This window comes from Dasypus novemcinctus, chromosome 3 (genome assembly GCF_030445035.2).
Source record: "Dasypus novemcinctus isolate mDasNov1 chromosome 3, mDasNov1.1.hap2, whole genome shotgun sequence".
Lineage (NCBI taxonomy): Eukaryota > Metazoa > Chordata > Mammalia > Cingulata > Dasypodidae > Dasypus > Dasypus novemcinctus.
The window spans coordinates 141265569-141287711 of record NC_080675.1 but is presented as its reverse complement, the minus strand read 5'-3'; the positions used below and the strand labels follow the sequence as shown (position 1 = coordinate 141287711).

At 54.5% G+C, this 22143-nt stretch overlaps 1 protein-coding gene across 2 annotated transcripts in view; it reads right to left on the bottom strand.

The window, feature by feature from the left end:
- Positions 1-277: 277 nt before the first annotated feature.
- SMAD6 (SMAD family member 6) overlaps positions 278-22143 on the bottom strand; it is a 76163-nt gene continuing 54297 nt past the window's right edge. For both annotated transcript variants that reach the window (XM_004453123.3, XM_004453124.3), the window contains one exon: positions 278-1288. In XM_004453123.3, coding sequence (XP_004453180.2) covers positions 747-1288 — 542 coding nt within the window. In that variant the 3' untranslated portion in view covers positions 278-746. The remainder of the gene's footprint in view (positions 1289-22143) is intronic.

Here is a 22143-nt window from a genome sequence, read left to right as displayed (position 1 = left end):
CCAGCACCTCCTGCCTCAGCCTGTGGGAGCTTGCCCAGGATGGATGGCCCGTGTACCTCCTCTCATCCTGTGGACAGCCACAGCCACAGGCAGGAAGGAACAACAGAACCTTCTCTGGCCTTACAGCAAACACAGGTCCCTTCTCCCCTTTCAATTCATTCCTTCTACAGTTTTTCCAGTAAAAGACTGAAGTCAAGTTTCAGGGCACCTGATGGGTCAGATCCCAACGAAACCCTGCATGTCCCTCTTCGTCAAAAGAAGACAGTTTAAAAAAATCTATAATGCGAATATTTTATTATCAACGAGTGACTGATATCAGCTTTTTGTCTGGGTATTAATATTTCAAAAACCATACACCAAAACCCAGGCTTTTCCACCTAGCTCTGCTGTATCATTTTCTTGAAGAAAAAAAAAAACCAAAACAAAACAACAAAACATAAAAAGTAGGAGGGAAAGAAAGAAAATATATCTGTATTGAAAGAATTATAAGCCAAAGTGCGTCTTTCTTGTTCTGTCCATATACACACATTGCACCATACATAAATAATTACATTGTAAAAATGACTCCATAATTACAAGTATAATATATATTTCCATATAATATATAAAACTTTATATTAAATCTAGGTAGATGATATTTGGGGGGTCTCGTCCGTGGGGGCCGCGTCTCCGGGCGCTGGCCCCGCTGGCAGTGGGGCGGATGGCGGCGGGGGCCTCCCCGCCCGCCCCCGTGCGCGAGGCCGTCGCTATCTGTGATTGTTGAGGAGGATCTCGAGCCAGCAGGGGCAGGAGGTGATGAACTGCCGGGAGTAGCAGGGCCCCCAGCCCTTGGCGAAGCTGATGCGGACACTGTTGGGGTCGAAGGGGCCGTCGGCGGTGTCCGGCTCGGGCCCGTGCTGCAGCAGGCCGGAGCGCTCGAAGTCGAACACCTTGATGGAGTAGCCGGGCGGCACCTTGCGCACGACCAGGGCGCGGCCGCCGGGCGCGTCCAGCGTGGGGGAGTTGACGAAGATGGGGTGCTCGCCGCGGTTGTAGGCCCAGACGCCGTCGGGCTCCCTGCTGAGCAGGATGCCGAAGCCGATCTTGCTGCGCGTGCGCCGCACCGACTCGCTGCGCTGCTCCAGGTTGAGCTGGCCCAGGCAGAAGCCGCTGCCCTGAGGTAGGTCGTAGAAGATGCTGACGGCCTGGTCGTACACCGCGTAGAGGCGGCCCACCCGCGTCCGGTGCTCCCAGTACGCCACGCTGCACCAGTGGCTCGGCTTCGCGGCGTCCGGGGACATGCTGGCGTCTGCGGGGAAGCACAGGGGCGTTACTGGGGCAGGCGGGCGGGGGCCGCGCCAGGCTTCTGGAATCAACAGATCCGCGAGCCCCCGCCGCGTGCCAGGTTGTCCTCAAGAATGTAACACAGCAGGTGCGTGCACACACACGCAGGGGTAAACAAAGGGTAGGGACCAACAGAGTGTAAACAAAGCAAGGCACCTACAGTGTGCTCGTTCTGGGGACACACAGACACGAACCCCTGCCCACAAGACTTTTATAAGCTAGCAGGACAGACGCACACACACTCGAAGGAAGGACTAAATGCTGAGCACCCACAGTGTGCCGAGAGCCGTGCGGTGCTGTGCGCGGAGCCCCTTACTCTTTACAGAGGTGACCTCACTTAGCCTCGTGATTGCCCATGAGGAGGCCTTCCTGCCCTCATGTCACCAGGTGGGGACCGGAGACTCGACCGGAGGCCACACGCGGGTGAGCAGCAGAGCCAGGATTTGAACCTGCGGTCCCAGCCCCAGGCTGCTAGTCACGGGGTGACCAGGCTGTGGGCACTAGGCCAGTCCCAGCAGGTGGGCTGCCAGGAACAGCCCGGCCCTGAGCTCCAACCCCCCAAGCGCTGCCCCTGTTCACACTTATCTCCTGGCACCAGAGCCAGGAAAGCAGCGTCGTGCCAGCCTGCCCATAATACTCCAGCACCAACGCTTTCACCACCCATGCGAATACCGTTAATGGTCACCAGCTATGTGCTGGACATTGAGGGGGTGGGGCAAAGAAGCTGCGCTGGAGAATGACGGGCGCCAGGGCGGCAGCTGACGCCTTCCTCGTGACGGCCTCGTGAGGGAGGCCCTGTTACCACCCACATTACAGGTGAGGAAACTGAGGCCCAGTGGGTGCTGGAGCCAGCCTCGGGGCCAAGCCACACTGCAGGGGAGTCTGGCAGTCTCTGGACTCTCAGCCTTGCCCCAGTGTCCCTTACGGGGATGGTGCCCTGTGATGGGCAAGAACCCCACAGAGCCGGCTGGCTCCAACCGTCAGGCTCAGGGACTCTGCCCAGGCCAGGGCCCAGCCCCTGCAGCCCCTGCAGCCCCTGTGGCCGAGCAGAATGGGCAGCACCTCGATCAGGCCTGGGCTCCCAGCCAAGCTTCCAAATCCCAGGAGATAGACTTTCTGCTCTGGGAAGCCCCCTCTGCCCTCACCCTCCTGAATGCCAGGGCCTTAACTGCAGCCCCCTCGGCCCGAGCAGGTGTCTGTGCTATTGGCCAGTGCCCCGGGCTGGTCTAGACTCTCCCTGGGTCGAGAGAGGAGGGGTCTTCAGTCCTCTCCGCGTCTGTCCCAAGGCTGCAGACAGCCCTAGGAAACTCTTGGAACATGCTAAAAGGGAAGGAGAAAATAAAATACCTCCCTCCCAAGTGTTTGCACGCTGCCCCCCAACCTCGTATCTGGCAGGCAAGGGGGGCCGATTTGCGCAAGGAGCCCTTGGCAGCACCCCTGGAGACCGGACCCTCAAGGGCAGGGAAGAGGCGGCGGGCAAGGACTTAGGTCTCTGGTCTGACCCACAGGGCAAGCAGGAAAGCCCCAGCCCCGTGCTCACAGACTCCCCACTTTCACGTTCTCGGGGCTCCAGAGCTTGAAGGACCCCCTGAGATCATCTCCTCTAGGGTGCCCCAATACTTTGGGCTTTCACAAATCAATGCATTTTTAAAAAGGGGGTTGGGAATGACACAGGGTTAGCACTGTTTTATATTGTCATGTATGGAATTATTTAAAACCCCACTACCATCTACTATCACCGTCACAAAAGAAAGGGTAATTTGACACCAAAAAATGTATATAGGCCCTATATCAGAAATGTAAAACAAAAGGTTTAGATTATTAAAGTTCTTCTATGTGATCTTTGTTTCTTTCATCACAGACCCATGAAATCTTGGTCTTGAGACCAGCCTGTGAGAAACAGAGTCCAATATCCTAGTAACCCAGGGGTGTGGAGTGACTTGTTTAAGAACACACAGCAGGAGGTGGCAGAGCTGGGACCAGACTCAGGATCCTAGAATTCTAACCTTCCCTGTTGAGTGATCCAAATGGTTTTAGAGTGAGACAGACTTACGGTTGCCACCCCTGACCAGTATATGGGCCTGGTCAAGACCCGGAATGTCCCCAAGCCTCAGTGTCCCCATCTGTAAAATGGACTTAGTAGTAACCAAACACCACATGCACACGATCTGTTTTTTCTGGAAACTCTGGCAGCAGGTCAAGTGGAGAAAGAAGGAGTTGCCTGTTCATTGGTTCCAGCACTGTCCCACCCTTCAAAGGCCAGGGCTCCTGAGGGTGTCGGGAGTCACAGCCCAGCTTGGGGGACCACCACCATGGGAAGTTTCAATAGGACATGGATGGAAATGCCCTTGCAAACTGGAAAGCACTTTACAAAGATTAAGGTTTGGCTCCTCACGTAGTACTGAGGTAAAGTGAGGTGCTCAGTAAGTGAAGGCATGAAAGAATGAAGAAATGAAGTGCAATGTCTGGAACAGAGGTGAGTGCTGCCACTGCTCCATTCTCATGCACACATCTGGATGCATGCTGGGATTTCACGCCGTGTGGCCAGCACAAGCAGACACGCTCTCTGTGTACAGTAAGTGAGCACCTGGGCAGGTACCCCCCAACCCTGGGTCCCCTCTGCATTTTCCACGGCTGCAGAACCCCCACCCCGCTCCCCAGGCTCTGTGGCCTGGGCCGTCACTCAGGGGGCAAGGGGACAGTCTCTTGCAGATCTTTTTTCCTTGTGGCTCCAAGGCTGTGGTTCCGCCATCTCCCACAGCCATCAGCCTAATTAGGAACCAGCTCCTTAATTGCGAATAAATACTGGGGAGTCAGACCTGAGTGAACAGCATCAAAGATGACCGTGCTCTGACCTAAACTCCTGCTCATGACCCCCTGTGCGGGGCCTGGCCTAGTTCCCGGTCAGGCTCCGGGTCCCAGCTGGGAGGGCTCCGTGGTGGGGGACGAGAGGGGAGATGCAGCCCCGTGCCGTGTTGGGGTGGCACTGGCAGAGCTGTGTCAGCCCAGGAGTCCTGCCTCCTGGCCCCGGCCGGGCAAGTCACTTCCCTTTCCCTCGCCTCAGCCTTCCAGGGGGACCATGAGAACATCCCCCGCACTGAGTTTCTGTGATTTGGTGAATGTTCCTGGCAGCTCGAGTTTTAATTGCCCAAACAGAAGAACGGGTGACACAAAAATAAGGAAGCCCATATAATGGAATAGTACACACCAAGAAAAAGAAAGGAACAAACAACCAAAGCACACGGCAACGTGGACGAATCAAGTGCATCACACTGAGCAAAGGCCAGACACAGAAGAAGATAACGGCTTATTTCCTTTTTTTATGAAATTCTTGAGTAGGCTCATCTATTGTGATAGAAATGGGAACTGTGATTACCTCTAGGGAGCGGGGAAGTGGGAACTTCTGGGACAGGGCACAAGGACACTTTCTGGGGCGATGGAAATCTTTGCTGTTGTGAGTGGAAGGATGTAAATACTTGTCAAAAGCCATGCTGTGTCTACATTCTTAGGAGCTGGGCATTTCATTGTATTTTTATACGTCAAAAAAATTAAAGAGACGAATGCATGAATGGGCTGCTGGGCCAGCTCTCCGTGGCCTCCTGCAGTGGCCTCGGGGCCCCGCGGTGGCCCTGGGACAGCCGTTTCCAGGCCCGGCAAGGGTGACACCTGCATTCTTGCCAGCAGAGGGCGGTGAGGCGCCCGCGCACGGCCGAGCGGGTGGGCCCGGACAACAGGCCCGCTCCCGGGGCTGGGGAGCCAGCCGCTCGCCAACAGCTGGAATTCCTTCCTCACGGCTTCTCCGCCCAGTGCGGGGTGCTGGGAGCCTAACGTGTAATTTTGTGGGGGTGCTGGGGCACCAAGGGGGCCGAATGCAGTCTGAGGGACGCGAGCTGAAATCCCAAGATAAACCTTTGGCTTCTTCGAATCAGCAGTTTTCTGTCAAAACAAAGGGAAAGAACGTTCCGGGCGTGCTCCCCCGTGGGCCGCGCGCTCCAAAAGCCCAAGCCCACGCACAGCAGCTTGCTTTCCTCGTGCTTTCTTTTCCCTTTGGCCAAACTGCCGTGGATGCAGCCACCCCATGAAGGGAAACAGAAGTGTGCCCAGACTCAAAGTCTCCCGTCCCATAGACTCTCAGGGGATTCAGACTCGAAGACTCCGAGCCATTTGCAGGAGGCCGGGCCGAGTCTTCCTGGCCTCAGGGGGCTGCCTGGCCTGGCCGTCCTTGCTCCCAGCGGCTTTCCTGCTGCTGCACCCCCACCTGGGTCACAGCAGCCTTCCTGGGGAAAGGGTGGCAGAGCTCCAGTCCCAGTCCCTGGGCCTGCTCACAGCCACCCATCAATGAGCACAAAGGAAGGGCAGACAGATCCAAGCCCCAGAAAACTGGGAAGGGAGACCGGGAGACCTGAAGGCCCTGAGAGGGGCAGTAACTTGCCCAGAGTCACCCAGCAAGTTAGTGGCAGAGCCAGAGAGGATGCAGGGCCGGCTTTTCCCATCACCTTTCCCCAGAGCCACGCTGGGGCCCCCTGCCTGTCTGGAAAACTCCCCTCTCGTCCCATGCCATGCCTGTGGCTTTAAGCTCCCGTCCAACCGGCAGCTTTTTCATCTGTGGCTCCCAGGCCTGGGAGTAATTACGTGGCCCTGCATCTGGTTAACCTAACACCCCTTTAAAAGCCTTGCTTGCCCATTAGATAAGTAGTTTTTGTTATCAAACTGAGGGGCAAAAAAGGAGTTTCCACTTAACCCTCCTTTGTCGTTTTAAGCTGCAGAAATGGCTTCAGGTTTTGCAGCAAGTCCAGAGATGCAGCATTAATTAGAGGCTTTTTTTCCTTTGGCACGGGAGGGGGAGACCATTCCTTTATCCACTGGTCTCTGGCAGTAAAAGCAGAGAAGGAATGTGCACAGGGCCATGTTAATGGTCAACAGCTTAGAACGAGCCTCTCCGCTGAACGCTCTCCAAAAGCAGGGCCCAGCTGACAGGAGTTTCCTCTCATTCGCTCCCCCCCTCCCCACCCCCACCCCAGCTCCAGCACCTTTGGCTCCTAGAGGAAGCTGGGCTTCCAAGAGGAAGTGCCTAATCGGTCATTACATCACGGGCGGTCCGGCCACCGCAGCCGCCCGCGCAAGGCCAACCTCGGGGGCTCTCTCGGCTGCACTCCCCACCCTCCGGTCCTTGCGTGCTCTGCTCCGGTTTTTTACTTCCAAGAAAGGGAGTGTGATGGGAGAATGGCAGCAAAAGAGGAGGAGGGAGGCCAGGAAACACACAGTCCATGTGGCCTAAATTCATGATTTTACAAATGCAAAAGCTGAGGCCCAAAAGGTAAAGTCACTTGAAAGGGCACAACGGAAGTTAGAGATATGGGCCTGCACGCGACGGGGTTATGCGTGGGCTCTGACATGAGGCTGCCTGGATGTGAATCCCAGCTCTGCCACTTAGCAGCTATGAACTTTTGGGCGAGTGACTCACCCCTCTGGGCCTCAGTTTCCTAATCTGCAAAACGGAGATGCAATCAGTGACTACTTCATAGGGCTGTTGGGATTAATTTAAAGTGTGTCAAAGAATGCCTGGTTCAAAAGAAGCATTCCGTAAGTAACAGCTATTATGACTACTACCACCATGCATAAGATAATCTTATCTTCATATATTATTCCCATACATTCTTTAAGAGAGCAAGTCACCCTGTGTATTTCATAAAGATATTCATATTAGGAAAGAACACCTGCAAAGATAAGAAGTGTCAATGGAGTTGAGAACCAATGGGGGGGAAATATATGTTTATACCAGCCAACATTTAGTGAATCAAACACTAGGAGGAACGTAGAGCGCTTTGAATGTGCTACCTCCACACACAGTTAATCCCCTCCGTCATTCCCATTTGTAGAGAAGGGAGCTGAGGCCTGAAAAGTCAGGTCACTTGTCCAAAGCCATCAGTGAGGATCTGAACTCACGTCTATCTAGGCTAAGAGAGGGGGGCCCTGCCCTCTGCGTTACTCCCACAGTTGCAACATGTGGGCTGCCAAAGCCCTGAGGGACTGCCGGGTAACTGCAGAGGGACTGTGCTATCATCATCAGGCCACAGGCGCCCAAGCTGTCATGTGGAGCTCTTCGAAGAACTGCACATTAAAAGGGGTCCTCAGACGTGGCAGTACTGGTGCCGTTGCCCACCTTCTGGGGGCGGGGTGAGTGGAATTTTTCAAATAACATGTCTTATCACAGCTGCCTGTGGCCCTCCACCCCCACCCCCACACAGCTCAGCAAACGCCTATTTTGGGGGGTTTTGAGCATAGTTTTTCCTGCACACTCAAATATTCCACCTCTCCAAAACATAAAAATAAGGATTTCCTAGAAGTGCTACAATAATGAGCACCGGCCTCGTGAAAGGGCTGAGGACCCTGGTGGAGCACCTGGAAGGGGGGGCGTGGTGCTCTGTGCTCCTCACTCCTTAGTTCTGAAGACAGAATCATCCCCGTTCTCGGAGGACAGGCCACGGGCCCGCCCCGCAGGGCAGCGTGGAGTCCCCACCAGGCCGGCCGGGCCCTGCACCCGCCCCCTCTCCTGGGCCCTTCGAGCTGGCTCCTCTGGAGGAGTCCTCGGGGTCCCCCGCTCCTGCAGGGGTTTAGGAGGAAGGGGGTGCCGTGGTGGGGTTGGTCCGAGAGGCCGTGCAGGAAGGCCCTTCCCTCAGCCTCGCCCTGACCCGGCCTCCTTGGCCCCACATCTCCAGCGGAACAAAGGGGCAGCCAGGGCCGCGCTGGGTAAGGTTTCCATTCTTTTATCTCCTGTGGTATTCAAAGAAATCCCGAAAGATGAACTCATCTTGCAACCCTGACGTAAAACAAGCTTTCTCTGGGCCCCTAATATACAGGCCTGCTCAGTGTCTCCTTCACAGCCCGCCTCGCCGTGAGCTATTAGGCCCTACCACTCCGGCGGGCAGGGGGACCCACGGACGAGCCCGCGGCCCTGCGTCTGTAGGTTTCCCTGGGCACCCCTCTGCTCGCGGCACCCCCACCTCTGCGCCAAGTCCACTGCCCTGCCAGGAGCCGGTCTCCTGCTGGGCAAGACAGTTCCGGGCTCCTGGGGCCCAGGGAGCAGGGGCGTCTCTCCCCAGGCCCCGTGCTCTGTGGTACAAGCAACCTTTTTAACAACACTCGGCAGGCAGCTACAACTTCAAGGAGCCACAGTGAGGCTGGCGTCAGAGCTATCTCCTTCATCAAAGCGTTGATCGATCAGACTCCACACCAGAAAGGCTGGAGCCTGCCTGGCTCGGCCTCCTGCCTGGCCCTGTGCAGGTCACCAGGCCTCCTAAAGGAAACCCCGACAATGTGAGCCGGAAAAGGCAAACACAGCATGGAGAGCAGCCCAGGGAGCCCTCTCAGACCCCTGCAGGTGGCAGGCAAGTGCAGGGGGGAGAAGTCTGGTTCCCTCTGTCTGCGTGGGGAGGGAAGGATGGTGAAAAGTGTCTGCGAAGAGAGGCAGAGAGCAATAAGCGGCTTATAATAGCAGCCCACATTTTCAAGTCGGAACCAGTTTCTGCAACAAAAGCCTCTGAACTTTGCTCGCATTCCCAGCCCTCTTTGTTTTATCACAAAGTCAGACTGGACTATGTTGGTTTGTCTTCTCACCCCAGACCCCCCTGGGGTGAGAAAGCCTTGCTTTTATTATTGCCCCTGGAAATATTCTAGAATAACCCTAGGGGCGCAAGATAATGAAGCTGTGTCCCTAGGACCCCAGCACAGAGAAGGCAGCTGTGAAAAGCATAAGGGCCCCCAGTCCTCCCGCCTGCAGGTGTGTCCTGCCGATGGCCTAATTCCTGAATTCACACACAAACCAGACCCCTCGCCCCACTTCCATCTCAGGCTTTAGCGGTCCAAGTCTGCAGAATTCAGCCTGACCCTGACTTCCCTGGTGAACCCACAACCACAGAGAATGAAACTGGCTCTGCAGGGGTTCAGTGGGGATGGCCTGGGCATGCTTAGAGGTACAGGGAGGTTGGTCTGTGGCAGACAGCAGTATGCCCACCTCTGGGAGAATTCAGGGTACCTCCATTTTTCTTTTACTTCCCAAGTATGAGTTTTATCTGCAAACCACCTGCCTCAGACTTCTACTTGGACCAATGTAAAACCACAAAGCAAAGTACCTAAAATCAGCCTCAGTCGGCCTGTCATGGCTCTCGGGGACTGGGACCCACACTCATGGGACCCACACAACCCCAGCCCCCTCAAATCCCTGCCTCAACGTCACCTGCCCCTGGGCCACTTGTCTCCCCGTGCCTTGAACACCCACTCTGTGCACACCTTGTCCACCCTGGTCTCTGTTGACTTGGAAGGCTCCCTGGGACCACAGGCATGGTGGAAAGGGGGGGTGACCCAGTGCAAATCCTAAGGGCTGTGTTACTGTGCACGGTGACTTTACCTCTCTGACCTCCAGAGCCGGCTAAATAATTTGCGGGCCTCAGAGCACAATGAAAACGTGGAGTCTGCGTCAAAAAAAAAAATTAAGAATTTGGAGATGGTGACAGGAGAGCACAGCGTCTTCCAGGACGGCGCAGGTCGCCCGCCCACACAGCCGGCCCTGCTCCGCGCAGGTTTTGTCATCGTGCACCTCAAAGGGGCTGAGGGCTTTTAGTGAAGTGCCTACAACGGAACGGGCACTCGATGAACACGCGTTTCCTGCCCCACTTCCCACAGTTTTTCAGAGTTTTGCTTAACCATCAAGAACCTGCTGTTTCCACCTTCAGAAAGCCCTGCTCCCTCGCTGGGTCCAATCTGCATTCCTGCTTCTCTGTGGCAGTCATCACAGGGGTACGTGTCTCTTCTGGACTCGTTTGTGCACCTCTGGCCCTGGGACTGGCACCAGGCCTGACGAAGGGTGCTCTCAGCAATGGGGTGCTATTTGGAATCTCGCATTCAAGGGCTGGGAGGGCTCGAGGAGTCATCTGGTCTTTCCCCAATACTATTCCCATTTAACAGAGGACCCCACTGATGCTCAGAGGCCAGCAAATGAAGGTGAGGACTCAGCAGCATTGTCCGTACTTGCTGATGCTCTAGACACAGCCAGGTCAACGGATGCCAGATGAGCTCACCATGTGGAAGGCTTGTTCCGTGGCTCATAAACATCGCCGAAAGCCTACCGTCATCTTGTCTGGCAATGGGGGTGGATTTAAATTTCTCTGGCTTGCTGAGTCTTACGAGGGTGAAGGGAATGGAGAATATGGCTTTGAATGGAAGCACCAAAGGACAGGGCGGGGTGTGGGTGTGGGGCTGGTTTTCTTATTTGCAGAGCTCTCACAAAGGGCCTCCTCTCACACCAGCCTGTTGTTTTAGCCTGTTGTTACTTACCAACTAGACAACATCACGCGACCTCTGCAAGCCAAATACACTTGTTTTGATTTACACAAAAAGATGCAGTCAGTGATAAACATGTCAAAATGAAAGTACCACAGTTTGGGGATGGAGTCCAATTTAAAAATAATCTTTGCATTCAATCTTTTCCTTTAAAATATTCTTTTGTAACACAAACATACATAATCCACACCTCTTTAGTGAATGCGGAGTCCTACCAACTGGATTTTCTTAGAGTGGGGGTTGCTTTTATAATAAGCAAAAAGCTAATATTGACTGGAAAGATCATCACTCCACAATTAAAATCTACTATTTGCTGTAGAGAATGCAGTAACTTGAGATTTAAATGTTCCCTACAAAAATGTTGCAAAATGACCCACTGGCTTGGCAGAAGCTCACTGCTCCGCCGCAGTAAGTAGGTCTACCGTATGTGGCCGTGCTACTGTGCGTACCGGGTGAAAGCTGCCTCCGTGCTGCGGTGCCCAAGCTTCTGAGCTGCTTGGAAAGAGCTGGCTTCTTTGATCTGGGGGTGGGAGGTCCAGGGAAGAATAGGAGCCAGCCAGTGGGCTAGCAGGCAGATGCAGCCCCCCAGAGACCCCCACACCCATGCCTCAACCTCAAGTCCAAGGCTGGTTCCCAAGGCCGGAAGAGGCCAAGCTGAGTTCCCACAGCTCCTACGGAGCCCATGCCAAGAAAGTGGCTTCGTCTCCACTGATGGCGCTAGTGGGATGTTGTTTTTCACTGAGGAATGTTTTCCAGTTCTCCAAGCCCATTCATAAATGACTGTGTTGGGCTATGGATGATATAGCGCAAAGGTATGGTAACTGCCCCAAGGTTCACAGGCTGCTAATGAAGCAGACTCAAGGCTCACCCTGCCTTCTGAGGAAGCCGGAGCACCACTGTCACTGGCTCCTGCTAAGCATCTTGGGAAGAAGGTGAACCATTACCTCAGTCACAGCTTCGTATTTCTCAGAATAACTCTTTAGTGTGTGTTGGGATGCATGCAGGTATACACGGCAAGACTAAAGCAAATGTAGCACAAGTGAGAGAGCAATGTCCACAACAGTCAACCGAGTTTCTACGCCCATGGCTAACTTCTCATGTAAAAGGGGCATCTGCCTTGTTTTCCATGGTCCAGTGGAAAGGCAAAATGTTTAGGGAGACTTCTGGGCTGAACACACCAGAAACCAAATGTTCAAGTGCCTTTTAGATCTGCCTCTCCCACCCCCCCCCCCCAGGGCTATTTGCAGCCCCAGGGTCCTGTGTGATAGGTGGGAGCAAGGGGTTCACTGGGAAGCTTGAAGGGACTCCTGGAGAAGGAGAGGGCATTTTGTGTCTGTCCTAGCAAGCAGCATTACCTGGCATGCACGGGCCCAGCATACACTAGCAGAGATTTGCTCAGAGCTGCCGCCGGCATCCTTTGAAAGGCTGCCTCCTTCCTCAGGTCTCCCCTCCAGCCATCCCCATGGGAATGCAGCTGCTCATGAGCGCACACTGTCCACGTATCTTATTTTAGTTAACCTTGAGAACGGTCCTAGGGGATCGGTATAATTTTACAGAGGAGGAAAAGGAGGTTCAGGTAGTTAAGTTCCCTGCCCAAGGTCACACAGTCAATAGGGCAGAATTTGAACCCGGGGCAGCCCCACACGCTCCAGTCTTTCTTCCTTCATTCCTCCCAGTGTGCGTCCAGAGGGTTGTCACCTTCTAGCCTATACCTGGCTCCAAGAGGTGGCCAGTGCTGTCCCCCTTCCCGGCCCCCTCCCACGGGTAGGACGGGCACCTCCTCCCAGAGGCTGGCGCCTGCCGCACTGCCTCTGCCTCCCCCCTCCCCCCGTGGGCACCAAAGGCCCCGCAGGCCACCAGCGCCTGCATTCCTGGAGCCCGTGCCCGCAGTGGGGCCACTGAGGAGGATCCCGAGTAATTCCTCCCATAAATCATGGCCATCGTGAATTTCCCTTTTAGCCACAGGCAAAGTCAAACTTTTCCTCCCCCCACGGCAGTTAACCACTCTTTGTTCACTGTATCACTGCGGCTCTGCCTGGCCAGGGGCCAGCTCTCAATTATTAATTAATCTGGGAGGCAGGTTGCTTTCCTGGCCACCTAACCACTTCCTCCTCCGCCGGGAACTCACGGGCCAGGCCCTTTCAGTTTCATCAAGCGTCTCGCAACATCCCAGCCCTATCTTGTGGCCATAGCTGCAAGAAAGGACATTGAAAACCAGAATTAAAAATAACAGCAGACCCCAACACCCAGAATCCCCTTTCCCAGCGCCACCCCAACCTGTGTGCCACGTCCTAGAGCTATGTTATGGCCTCAGTTTCCCACCTGTGAAATGGGGATACATCCCCACCACACAGGGCTGCTGTGCCTGTGTGTGTGTGGGGGGGTGTCACTGGTGAGCCCTCCTCTCTGGTAATTCTCACTAGTTTTAGAGCGAGAGACCAAGGCTCAAAGCTAAGAAGCAATGCTGACGCCAGGCTGGGCAAGGTGCTGCCTGCAACGTCATCTGCTTGCTTTGTCCTCACTGGATGAAGAAACGTGGCAGGCAGCTAGGTCAGTGGAGGGCACAGGAGGCCAGAGCGGCCACTCAGGTCCCTTAAGTGTCTGCGGGGGGTTGGGAAGAGGATGGAAGCGGGAGTTCCTCTTTGTCTGGGCGATTGTCAAAATGAAGCCACAGGACCAGGGAAGGACAAAAAGCAACAGAAGGAACATATCTGATCATAAACAGGGACAAACACTTGCTGTCGGAAACGGCCATCGAGTGTCTTTCTAGTCCTCTTTGTACTCTCCTCCCTCCTCCACTGGCCCTCTGCACACCTCACAGTATCTCGGCTTCACCCGGAGTGATCCGCTGAGCCAGCCAATCGTAGGGCAGGGTCTAAGAAAGAGCTTTGGCATCTCATGCTTTATCTACTCCATAATATATCTGTGTTTGATTAGCTAAGACAAATGATGTGTCCCCCAAATTGTCATGTAACACTGACACTCCAGGAAGGAAGGGACACTTTGTCTTTTGGCTCCCTGTGCCCTGAAGCATTAAAGCTTTTGGATAAAACATGCATGCTGCCAAGATAAATTATTGTGCGCACACAATAGAGTACCATTAATTAGGACTCATAAATTCAGAGTTTTTAAGAATTCCGAAAGCAGCTGGGTTGATGTCAAAAAAAAAAAAAGTCTGATAAACAAACGCAAAATATAAATAAGGTTCAGGAGAACTGTTTATCCAGCCAGTGCTGTATAAACAACTGGCATACCAACTACAAATTGTTCTTATCTGTCTACTAAGGCAGATCTCCTAATGACCTCCCACCCTCCGACCGTCATTATCCAGTTACCATCAGCCCATGGTATTAGAAAAGCACAGAACTTGGTTTCTTGGACAGCATCTTTCCTAATCCCACCCACCACCCAACCAACTGGCAAGGTGTCCCCCCCCAGGGGGGGGGGTCAGGGTACTCTTTCTGAGGACCTGAAAAGGAGGTCCCTTGGACGGCTGACCCTCCTCAGCCGTGCTCAGGCTGCTGGAGGAGCGGTGGCCCTTGGCTCCGTCGTGGCAACCTGCCACCCGGGCATCTCCACGCCTGTCTTAAAGAAGCAGCCTTTCCTAGGGCGTTCGGTCGGGGGACCCTGCCAACTGGGGTGTTTCCAGGTGACAGCGGGCAGGAGGGGCCGGCTCGGTGTGGAAAGCCCTCAGGCGTCAACTGCAGTAGGTGAACCAAGGACAGCCCGTTTAGGGCCTCCGGGGTGATTTACAAATTAGCCAGGTCCCACGTTTTCTCCCAGGGAGGAGGCAGCATTTTCAACTCTGAGGGTAATTTTTCAGAAGCACAGGCGGGGTGAGGGGCCCAAAGATAAGGGGCTGGGCTGGAGGGGCCCAGCAGGAAGAGGCCCGGGGCAAGGCTGTGGAGCCATCAGGCAGGGAGGGTGGGTTGGTCCTCGCCTGCAAGGGACAGACTGCAAGGCCCCAGAGAGGCGGGCAGCGGGCCAAGCTGGAAATACCGAGGGCCGCTCCAGCCCGAGGAGAGGGCCGTGCCAAGTCGGGGAGGCAGCGCTGACAGGGAATGGCAGGTTCCGGCCGGGCGGGTCCCCAAGGGCACCGAGTCAGGAGCAGCCGCCTGTGTCTCTGGACACGTGGGGGTTGGAGGCAGGCCAGGGAGACCCAGAGCCGCCAGTCTCTCCAGAGTGCCCCTGTCCTGGCGCTGCTTCGCCGCCCGCCAGCCTGAGGACCCCTGGGGAAGGCAGACCCCCTCCGCTGACATCGTGCAGGGGACGCCCCGGGCCCAGCCTCCAGGCGAAGGCGTTGTCACTCCTACTTGTGCAGGGGGAGCCCACTGAGGTCACCGCCCACGGGCGGACCCCCACCAATACTTCCCCCGTGGGCGTGGTGGCCATTTCCTGGGCCACCAAGATCCTGAGAGCACCCGCTGGGTGATGGGGCCAGTGTGGTGGGGGGAGCCTGGGGCTGACGGGGCCCCTCTGTGCTGTCCCATGTGGCAGGGAAGCCAGGTGAGTTGGTAGACCGTTTTTCTCCTTCCACCTACCAACTCCTTTGCTCCCTTCCCCGGGCTTCAAGAATTGCTAACAGGCGAACCAACCAAAGTACTAAAGCTAGAGATGGGGGTGGGCCCCCACGTACGCATTCTACCACCAGACAGATATCCTGCCCCGACGCCCTGAACTCCATCCCGGGCCCTCTGTCACCTAAGTAGTTGGGTGGAAGGCTTCTTCACCCATAGGCTGGGAATCTGAGCATCTACTTGTTTCAACCCTCTCCCTCTGCCTCATGGAACTAACCTAAAGCAGGCAGGATGACTCAATTATTTGTAAAAACCCACCAAGAGGGGGAGTGGATGTGGTTCAAGCAGTTGAGCACCTGCCTCCCACACAGGAGGCCCCAGGTTTGGTTCCTGGTACTTCTTCCAGAAAGACAAACAACTAGAGGACAATGAGCACAAACAATGAGCACAGATGAGGGAACCATCTCGGGGGGAAAAAAAGTACAAAAAAACCTCACCAAGAACCGCATCCTAGCAGGTCATTCGTGCCACAGTCCTGCCCTCTCTACCTTCCCAAAGTGCCCTTCCTGACTGCTCTCACCCAAGCACTAAAAGCCGCCCTGCCCAGGTCTCGAACATATGGAACTCCACCCTGAAACCCTGGAAGCAAATTCCCTGAGGGGAAAGAGTGGGTAGGATGTTTTCAAGAACCACTCATTGTGGGTTTGGGCTGCAGCCAACAGAAGTGCCACAGAGACGCAAGGAGAGTGTTTGCTTAGGCGGCTAGCACTCCCTCACTCTCGCTCCCTAAGGGTCTACTGTGTGCAAGGATGCACAACACAGGCTAATTGGCGGAATTAATAATTCTGTGGCAAATGAAATGTTGGAGGCTGGAGATAAGGAGAAAATAGTGGGGATGTCAAAGGGAATCAGGGAGAGTCTTGTTTTTGCAAACATCATTCCTTCTGGTCAGTTCCAAGTTACTTAGTGGGATACACACACATTTTTTCCCTCAGACTACAAGAACCCTCCCTAAGACTTGCAGTCTGAGGAGAATAAAAGAAACAATATAAACATTCTTTGTTGCTGGCCTATAAGAGATGAGCTCTAGCCCAGGCTTGTAGCTAACTGCAAGCCTGTAGAAAGTCCCTCTCCTTGTGAGTTCTGAAGTTCACGTCTGTTTCCAATTCAAAATGGATTCTGTCGCTTGGGGGCTCTGCCTGCCACCCTAAAGAGCCACGTGAATGTCTCAGAGTTGAGGATAAGGGGGATATGCCACTCTTGGACTGATAGACATGCTTAGGGTAGTTGTGGAACGCACTAAAAGCAGCCTCATGCTTGTTTTAAAGAGAAGCCTGGAGGAAGTTAGCAGACTCTAAATTTGGGGCACTGTTGAATGTGAGCGCATTGAGACCAACTTACTCCCTTTACACAAGAGGAAACTGAGGCTCAGAGAGCAGAAAACTCTTGACTGAGGTCACGTCACAGGGCCATGGCTGGGTGGCCCTTCTCTGAGAAGGCTCAGGTCCTTGACATCAACAGGCCCTAGGAACTGAGGCAAGTGATCCAGATGAGTCTGGCCAAGAATTATTATTTCTGCAAAAGGGTCTGTTTGTTTGTTTTTGTGGGTAGCAGGGAAAGAGTCCTTCCTCCCATCACCGTAGGAACGACTCCCTGCCTCCGCCTGCGAAGTGACCCGCCCCGGCTGGCCGGCACCACCACCGGCTCTCAGGCAAAGGATGTGCGTTGCAAAAATGGGGCAAAGTTTCCTATTCTGAAGATAACATTGTAAGACACAGGAAGTCCACGAGCAGAGCCTGCGTTTCCAGAAGGCCTCTGCACACCCCTTCGCAACCACTTCCATTGTACCATTCCATTGAGGTTCTGTGGCTGGGGAGGGGAGAGGGAGGGCGAGGGGCTGTGCTAGGAAGAGTCCAGAGGGGCCGAGTCTCACTAGGCCTCCTGGGGCCTAAGAGCGCTCTCTGGGCCCCAGCTTCCTCAACTGAAAAACAAAACGGTTAAAGGAGCTGTGTCCAGATTCCCAGGCCCCGCCCCTGCAGATTCTGATTCATGGGTCCAGGGCGGAGCCCGGGAATCTATGTTTTTAACAAGATTTAAGAGGCCCCTTTTCTGGCTCTGATTTCTCATGATCCTGCGAGCTGAGGGTTCAACAGCCTTGCACAGCGGTGGGAGAGCTGGCTTCCTTGCGGGAGGAATGACAGGGACAGGAAGTAGACCAAACCAAATCGACTTCCTGGCATTAGACGGACGTGGCCGGTCCCAGCGCCAGGCCCGGAGATCAGCAGGGAAGGCGACACTCTGGAGCCACCGCAGACAGTCCTGACTCGGTGTGTCTGGACAGGCCCTTGGGACAGCGTGCACCTCCACGTGAGATTTGAATACAAGGGCGTCCGTTCAAATCCCGGTTCTGCCACTTCTGAGCTGTGTGTCTAGAACGAATAGCCTGAACCTCTCTGGGCCACAGGTTCCCCATCGGTGAAATGGGATTAAGAGTGCCTATGACTAATAGTGACATGCACAACGACTATCAAGTACCAGAAACATCTAGCTCCCACGACAACCCTATGAGGTGCGCGGTATTAACTGTGCTACTTTACAGACAAGGATAACTTACAGAGGAGGATGCCGGGGCCTCTGCGGGCATTCAGCCTGAAGGCCACGTGCAGCACACAAGGAGTTTCTGCACGTGTTGCCTTCCCTCCCCGTCCTGAATTCCACAGGCACTGCCTAACACCGACTCTACAAAACACTGTTCTGTCTGTGGTGCAAGGAGACTGAGTCCAGCAAGGCCGTGAACACAGAGAGAGGAGCATTAAAAACAAGGGACAGCAAGGCAAGGAGCGGAGGGTACCAGTGTCCACCAAATGGAGGAGGGGAGGCTCGAGAGCCAGGACCGGCAGGCTGGGTGTGACTGCCGAGGGCACGGAGCGGGCAGCATCCCGGGTGTGGCAAAGGCACGGAGGCCGAAGACAAGGCAGAGAGCCTCGCTGGATCAGAGCACAGAACCACGTAAGGGCTGGTGGAGAAAGAAGCCTCTGTGGAGGCCGGGTGGGTCAGATCACGTGAGATCTCGACGATCCGACTGGGAGTGGGCACGTGGTGTCGGGGCGCCCCGCAAGGCGGTGCGGAGCCCGAGCCGGTCTCCACCTTTCGTGAGTGTGCACTCCCACGGACCGCTGGCTCAGGAAGGGCGGGCACCCACACCTTCCCTGGAGACTACCTGGTGCCTGCAGCTGGATGTGATTCATTACCAGAAGGCGGGTGGATTTTATAAGTGGGAATTCAGGACTGTACAAAACATCCAAAGCTGAAGATATAGAGCTTTCCCCCGCCCCCGTCTTTATCTAGTAAGCTCATTCAGAGATAAGACAGTGAGAACATTAAGTTACAAAAATCCAAAGGCGGAATGGAGACCCAGAAGTACACTGGGAAGAGCATCTATAAATACATACATTTCGGCAAATACGTTTATGGCGTTATTCATATTCTCTCTCTCTTTCCCTTCTCCGCCCTGTCTACTGGATCTGTCAACTCCTAAAAGCCCCCACTCTTCTGGGGGCTTGTCAAATTCTCCTTTTATCTTCATCCATAGATATGTCAAAGCTATGTTGTTCGGTCCCTAAAGATTCTTGATTTTTCTCTCTTACTGATTGTTTTAGCTTTGATCTCTGTAAGGAGTCTACAAAGGCCAAAGTGGCCCACCACCTGCTTTTATAAATAAAGTTTTATGGGAACATGGTCACACTCATTTGTTAATGCAATGCCTTTGGCTGCTTCCATGCTACAGTGGCAGTGTTGAGTAGTTGTGATCAGAATGTATGGCCTGCAAAGCCTCAAGTATTTACTATCCCTTCCTTTACAGAAAGAGTTTGCCAATCCCTGATTTTTGTAAAAATATACCGTTTTTTCTCCTTTTAATGCTTCCCTCCTCCCCTGGAATTAACATTACCTCATATTAATATTGCTATACTTGCTTTGTTTTGTTTAGTATTAACTAAAATATATATATTTTTCTCATTCCCTTTCATTTCAATCTTCTTATATAATTTTCTATAGATGTGTCTCTCCTAGATAGCATGTAGTAGCTGGATTTTTAAAAACACAGTATAGGAGCTTTTGTCTTTTAATAGATTATTTTAACACATCCACATTTATTTTTACTAGTGTTTTGGACTCAATCATATTGTTTTAAATTTTTTTCTGAGGTACCAGGGACTGGGGATTGAACTCAGGACCCCGTATGTGGGAAGCCAGTGCTCAAACACCAAGCCACATCAGGTCTCCTGAGTTGGGTTTTTTTTTAAATTTTTACAGGAGGCACTGGAAACCAAACCTGGGACCTCCCATGTGAGAGGCAGGTGCTCGACCGCTTGGGCCACATCCGCTCCGTTTTTATTTTTAATTCTCCGTGTTTTGTAGTTTTCATCCTACTGCGCTTTACAGTAGTTAATGCTCAGGAGGAGAGTGGGATGGGGAAGAAAGGGAGACTTGGGTTTCCTCAGCATTTCTTAAACTTCCTATAAAAAGAATATAATCCTGTTGTTTGTAGAACCACATATTACTTCATAGTTAATAATAAAAAAGACAGTTTTAAAGAACCAAGAGTCATGAAGATACAAGGCTCCCCACGATGAATTCTTCAGTAAACAAAAGTTCCAGTCACACTTTCCTACCCACCACCTCCACCCGCAGAAACACGCGGCGACGACGACAACTTCATAAGCACGTGCAAAGGCGGAGTCTGCCCCAAGCAGGGTCCCAGGCCCTCTCAGACTAGCGAGCCAGCGCCCCCTCGGCGGAGCCGGGCGCGGGAAGCCGCCCTCGCGGCAGTACCCGAGCGAGCCCGGGGCGGCCCCTGCCGGCCACCGCGCGCTCCCCGCGCCGCTCCCCGCGCCGCTCCCCGCGCCCAGCGCCCCGCCCGCGGCTCTGCGGTCCTGCCAGGACTTCCTCGCGCGGGGCGGACGTTCCGCGTCCAGGGCGTGGGAGGCATGCGGCGCTCCAGGCCCTCCGCCGCGCTCGCCGCCCCGCGCCCCGGCCCTGGCCCTGCCGCCCGAGTTTCCATCGGCCCCCCCCAGGACGCCAGCGCCAGCCCAGACCCCCAGCAGCCCGAGGAGGACGCCCTGGAGAGGGGCTGGAGGCGCCACGGGCCAGCGGCCTCCCGCCCCGCCCCGGAGGCTCTGCCCCGCCAGGCCCGCGCCCCTGCCCTCGGGCCCCCGCCGTCCCAGGCTAAATCATGTACCCCTGCGCTTCCGACTCCACGCGCGCCTCTGCCCCTCCGGGGAAGGTCCTCGAGGAACGGGGGCTGGAGGTGTCCGAATCCAAGGGCAGAGGGCGTTTCCTGCTACGCCCGGCGCCAAGCCTGCGCACCCGTGCCACCAGACTCGCTCCTTCAGGCGCAGGCCCGAGACGCACGCCGCCCGGCCTCTGTGTCCCACTCTGGGGACAGGAGCCGGCGGTTCGGGAAGAGTTTGAAAAGCATTGCCTGGCCGGATACCTGCTGTGCTTGGGGCCAGACCTCACGCGAGCCCCCTCCATCTGATCCTCACAGCAATACAGGGAGGCCGGGACTACCACCGACACTGCCCAGGTGGGGCAGCCGAGGCTCGCGGAGCTTGAGCAATTGGCCCAGGGTCACAGAAGCCAGAGAGCAACTGAAAGCCCCCACCCCACGGCTCAGTCCCCACAACATCACAGCCGTGCCCGGTGGACATGAAGCAGAACTTCCCTCGCCACCACGCGGGAATGTCAAGCCCAAAGCTCCCTGGGGGAGGAGGAAGAGCCAAAGCAGCCACGGGCAAGTGAGCACCCCCATGCTCACCTCTGTACAGAGGACCCAGATTGTGCCTCACGCCACTCTGCTCCTAATTCGCTGTGTGACTTTAGGCTAATCACTTCCCCACGCTGGGCTTCCATTTCCTCAAAACAAGGGACTTGGACTATAAGCTACTCTGGTGCCCCTCCAGCTCTATCAACCCAATTCTCCCAGTTACCAAGCCCGACTGAGTCTCCATGGGAAGATTCTGCCTTGTTTGGAAGCCCTCCCTTTGTGTGTGGGGGGCGGAGGGGAGGGCAGACCGAGCGATGGAAAACAAATATTTTCAGGGGATGGGCGTAAGCACTGCTGTTGGCATGGCAGAGCCCAGAGTGGCTGAACTAGAATCCTGAAACCGTTAAAAATAGGAGAAGAAACGGTACAGTTCACATATTTTGCAAAGCTAAGTTAAATCAACATCTGCAAAAAATATCCCCGTTAAACGGAATAGCAGGATTTCATTAAGTAAATTGCAAGTTGGCAAAAATTCTGAAAGAAAGGGGAAAAGCCACGGGCTGGCCTGTAATTTAAACCTTATTTTAACTGTGACAGCACGACTGCAAAGGGCTCCGTTTCCAAATGAAGGGAAAAAAATAAAACCTTAAAAAAAAAAATGTAAAAAGGGCCTCCTGCACTCCCAGGCACCCCTTCCCCCCAGCTTCCACAGGCCCACAATATTTTCAGTAATTATAATGTTACCTAGTTTTCCCATGGATATAACAAATGAGGGAGAGAGAGAAGGGGGAAGTGTGGGGAAGAGGGAGGAAAAAGTGAATACACAGACAAAGCCACCATTGTCACCTCTAATTAGTTTTTTTTGTGTTTTTTTTGTTTTTGTTTTTTTACCAAAAGGGCTTGAAGCACAGAACTCTGGGAATCTTTCCCTTCCTCTAGCAAGCCTTTCTCTTTAACCCCAATGTGGGTACCCCTGGCTTGCTGCCCGGAACCGAGCGTGGACGGAGCCCTCCCCGGTCTAGGGAGGAGACTGCCCCTTCACCTGCCGGAGGAACCTGCAGCGCAGCCGGCCCATCGCCTCCTCCCAGAGCTTCAGCTCCTCATCCCTAAAATGGGGTGACGACAGCGGCCACCCTGCCCCGTCCCTGGAGTGCTGGGAGATGACAGGAAAGCACCTTGGAAACCAGAGCTGAGGCC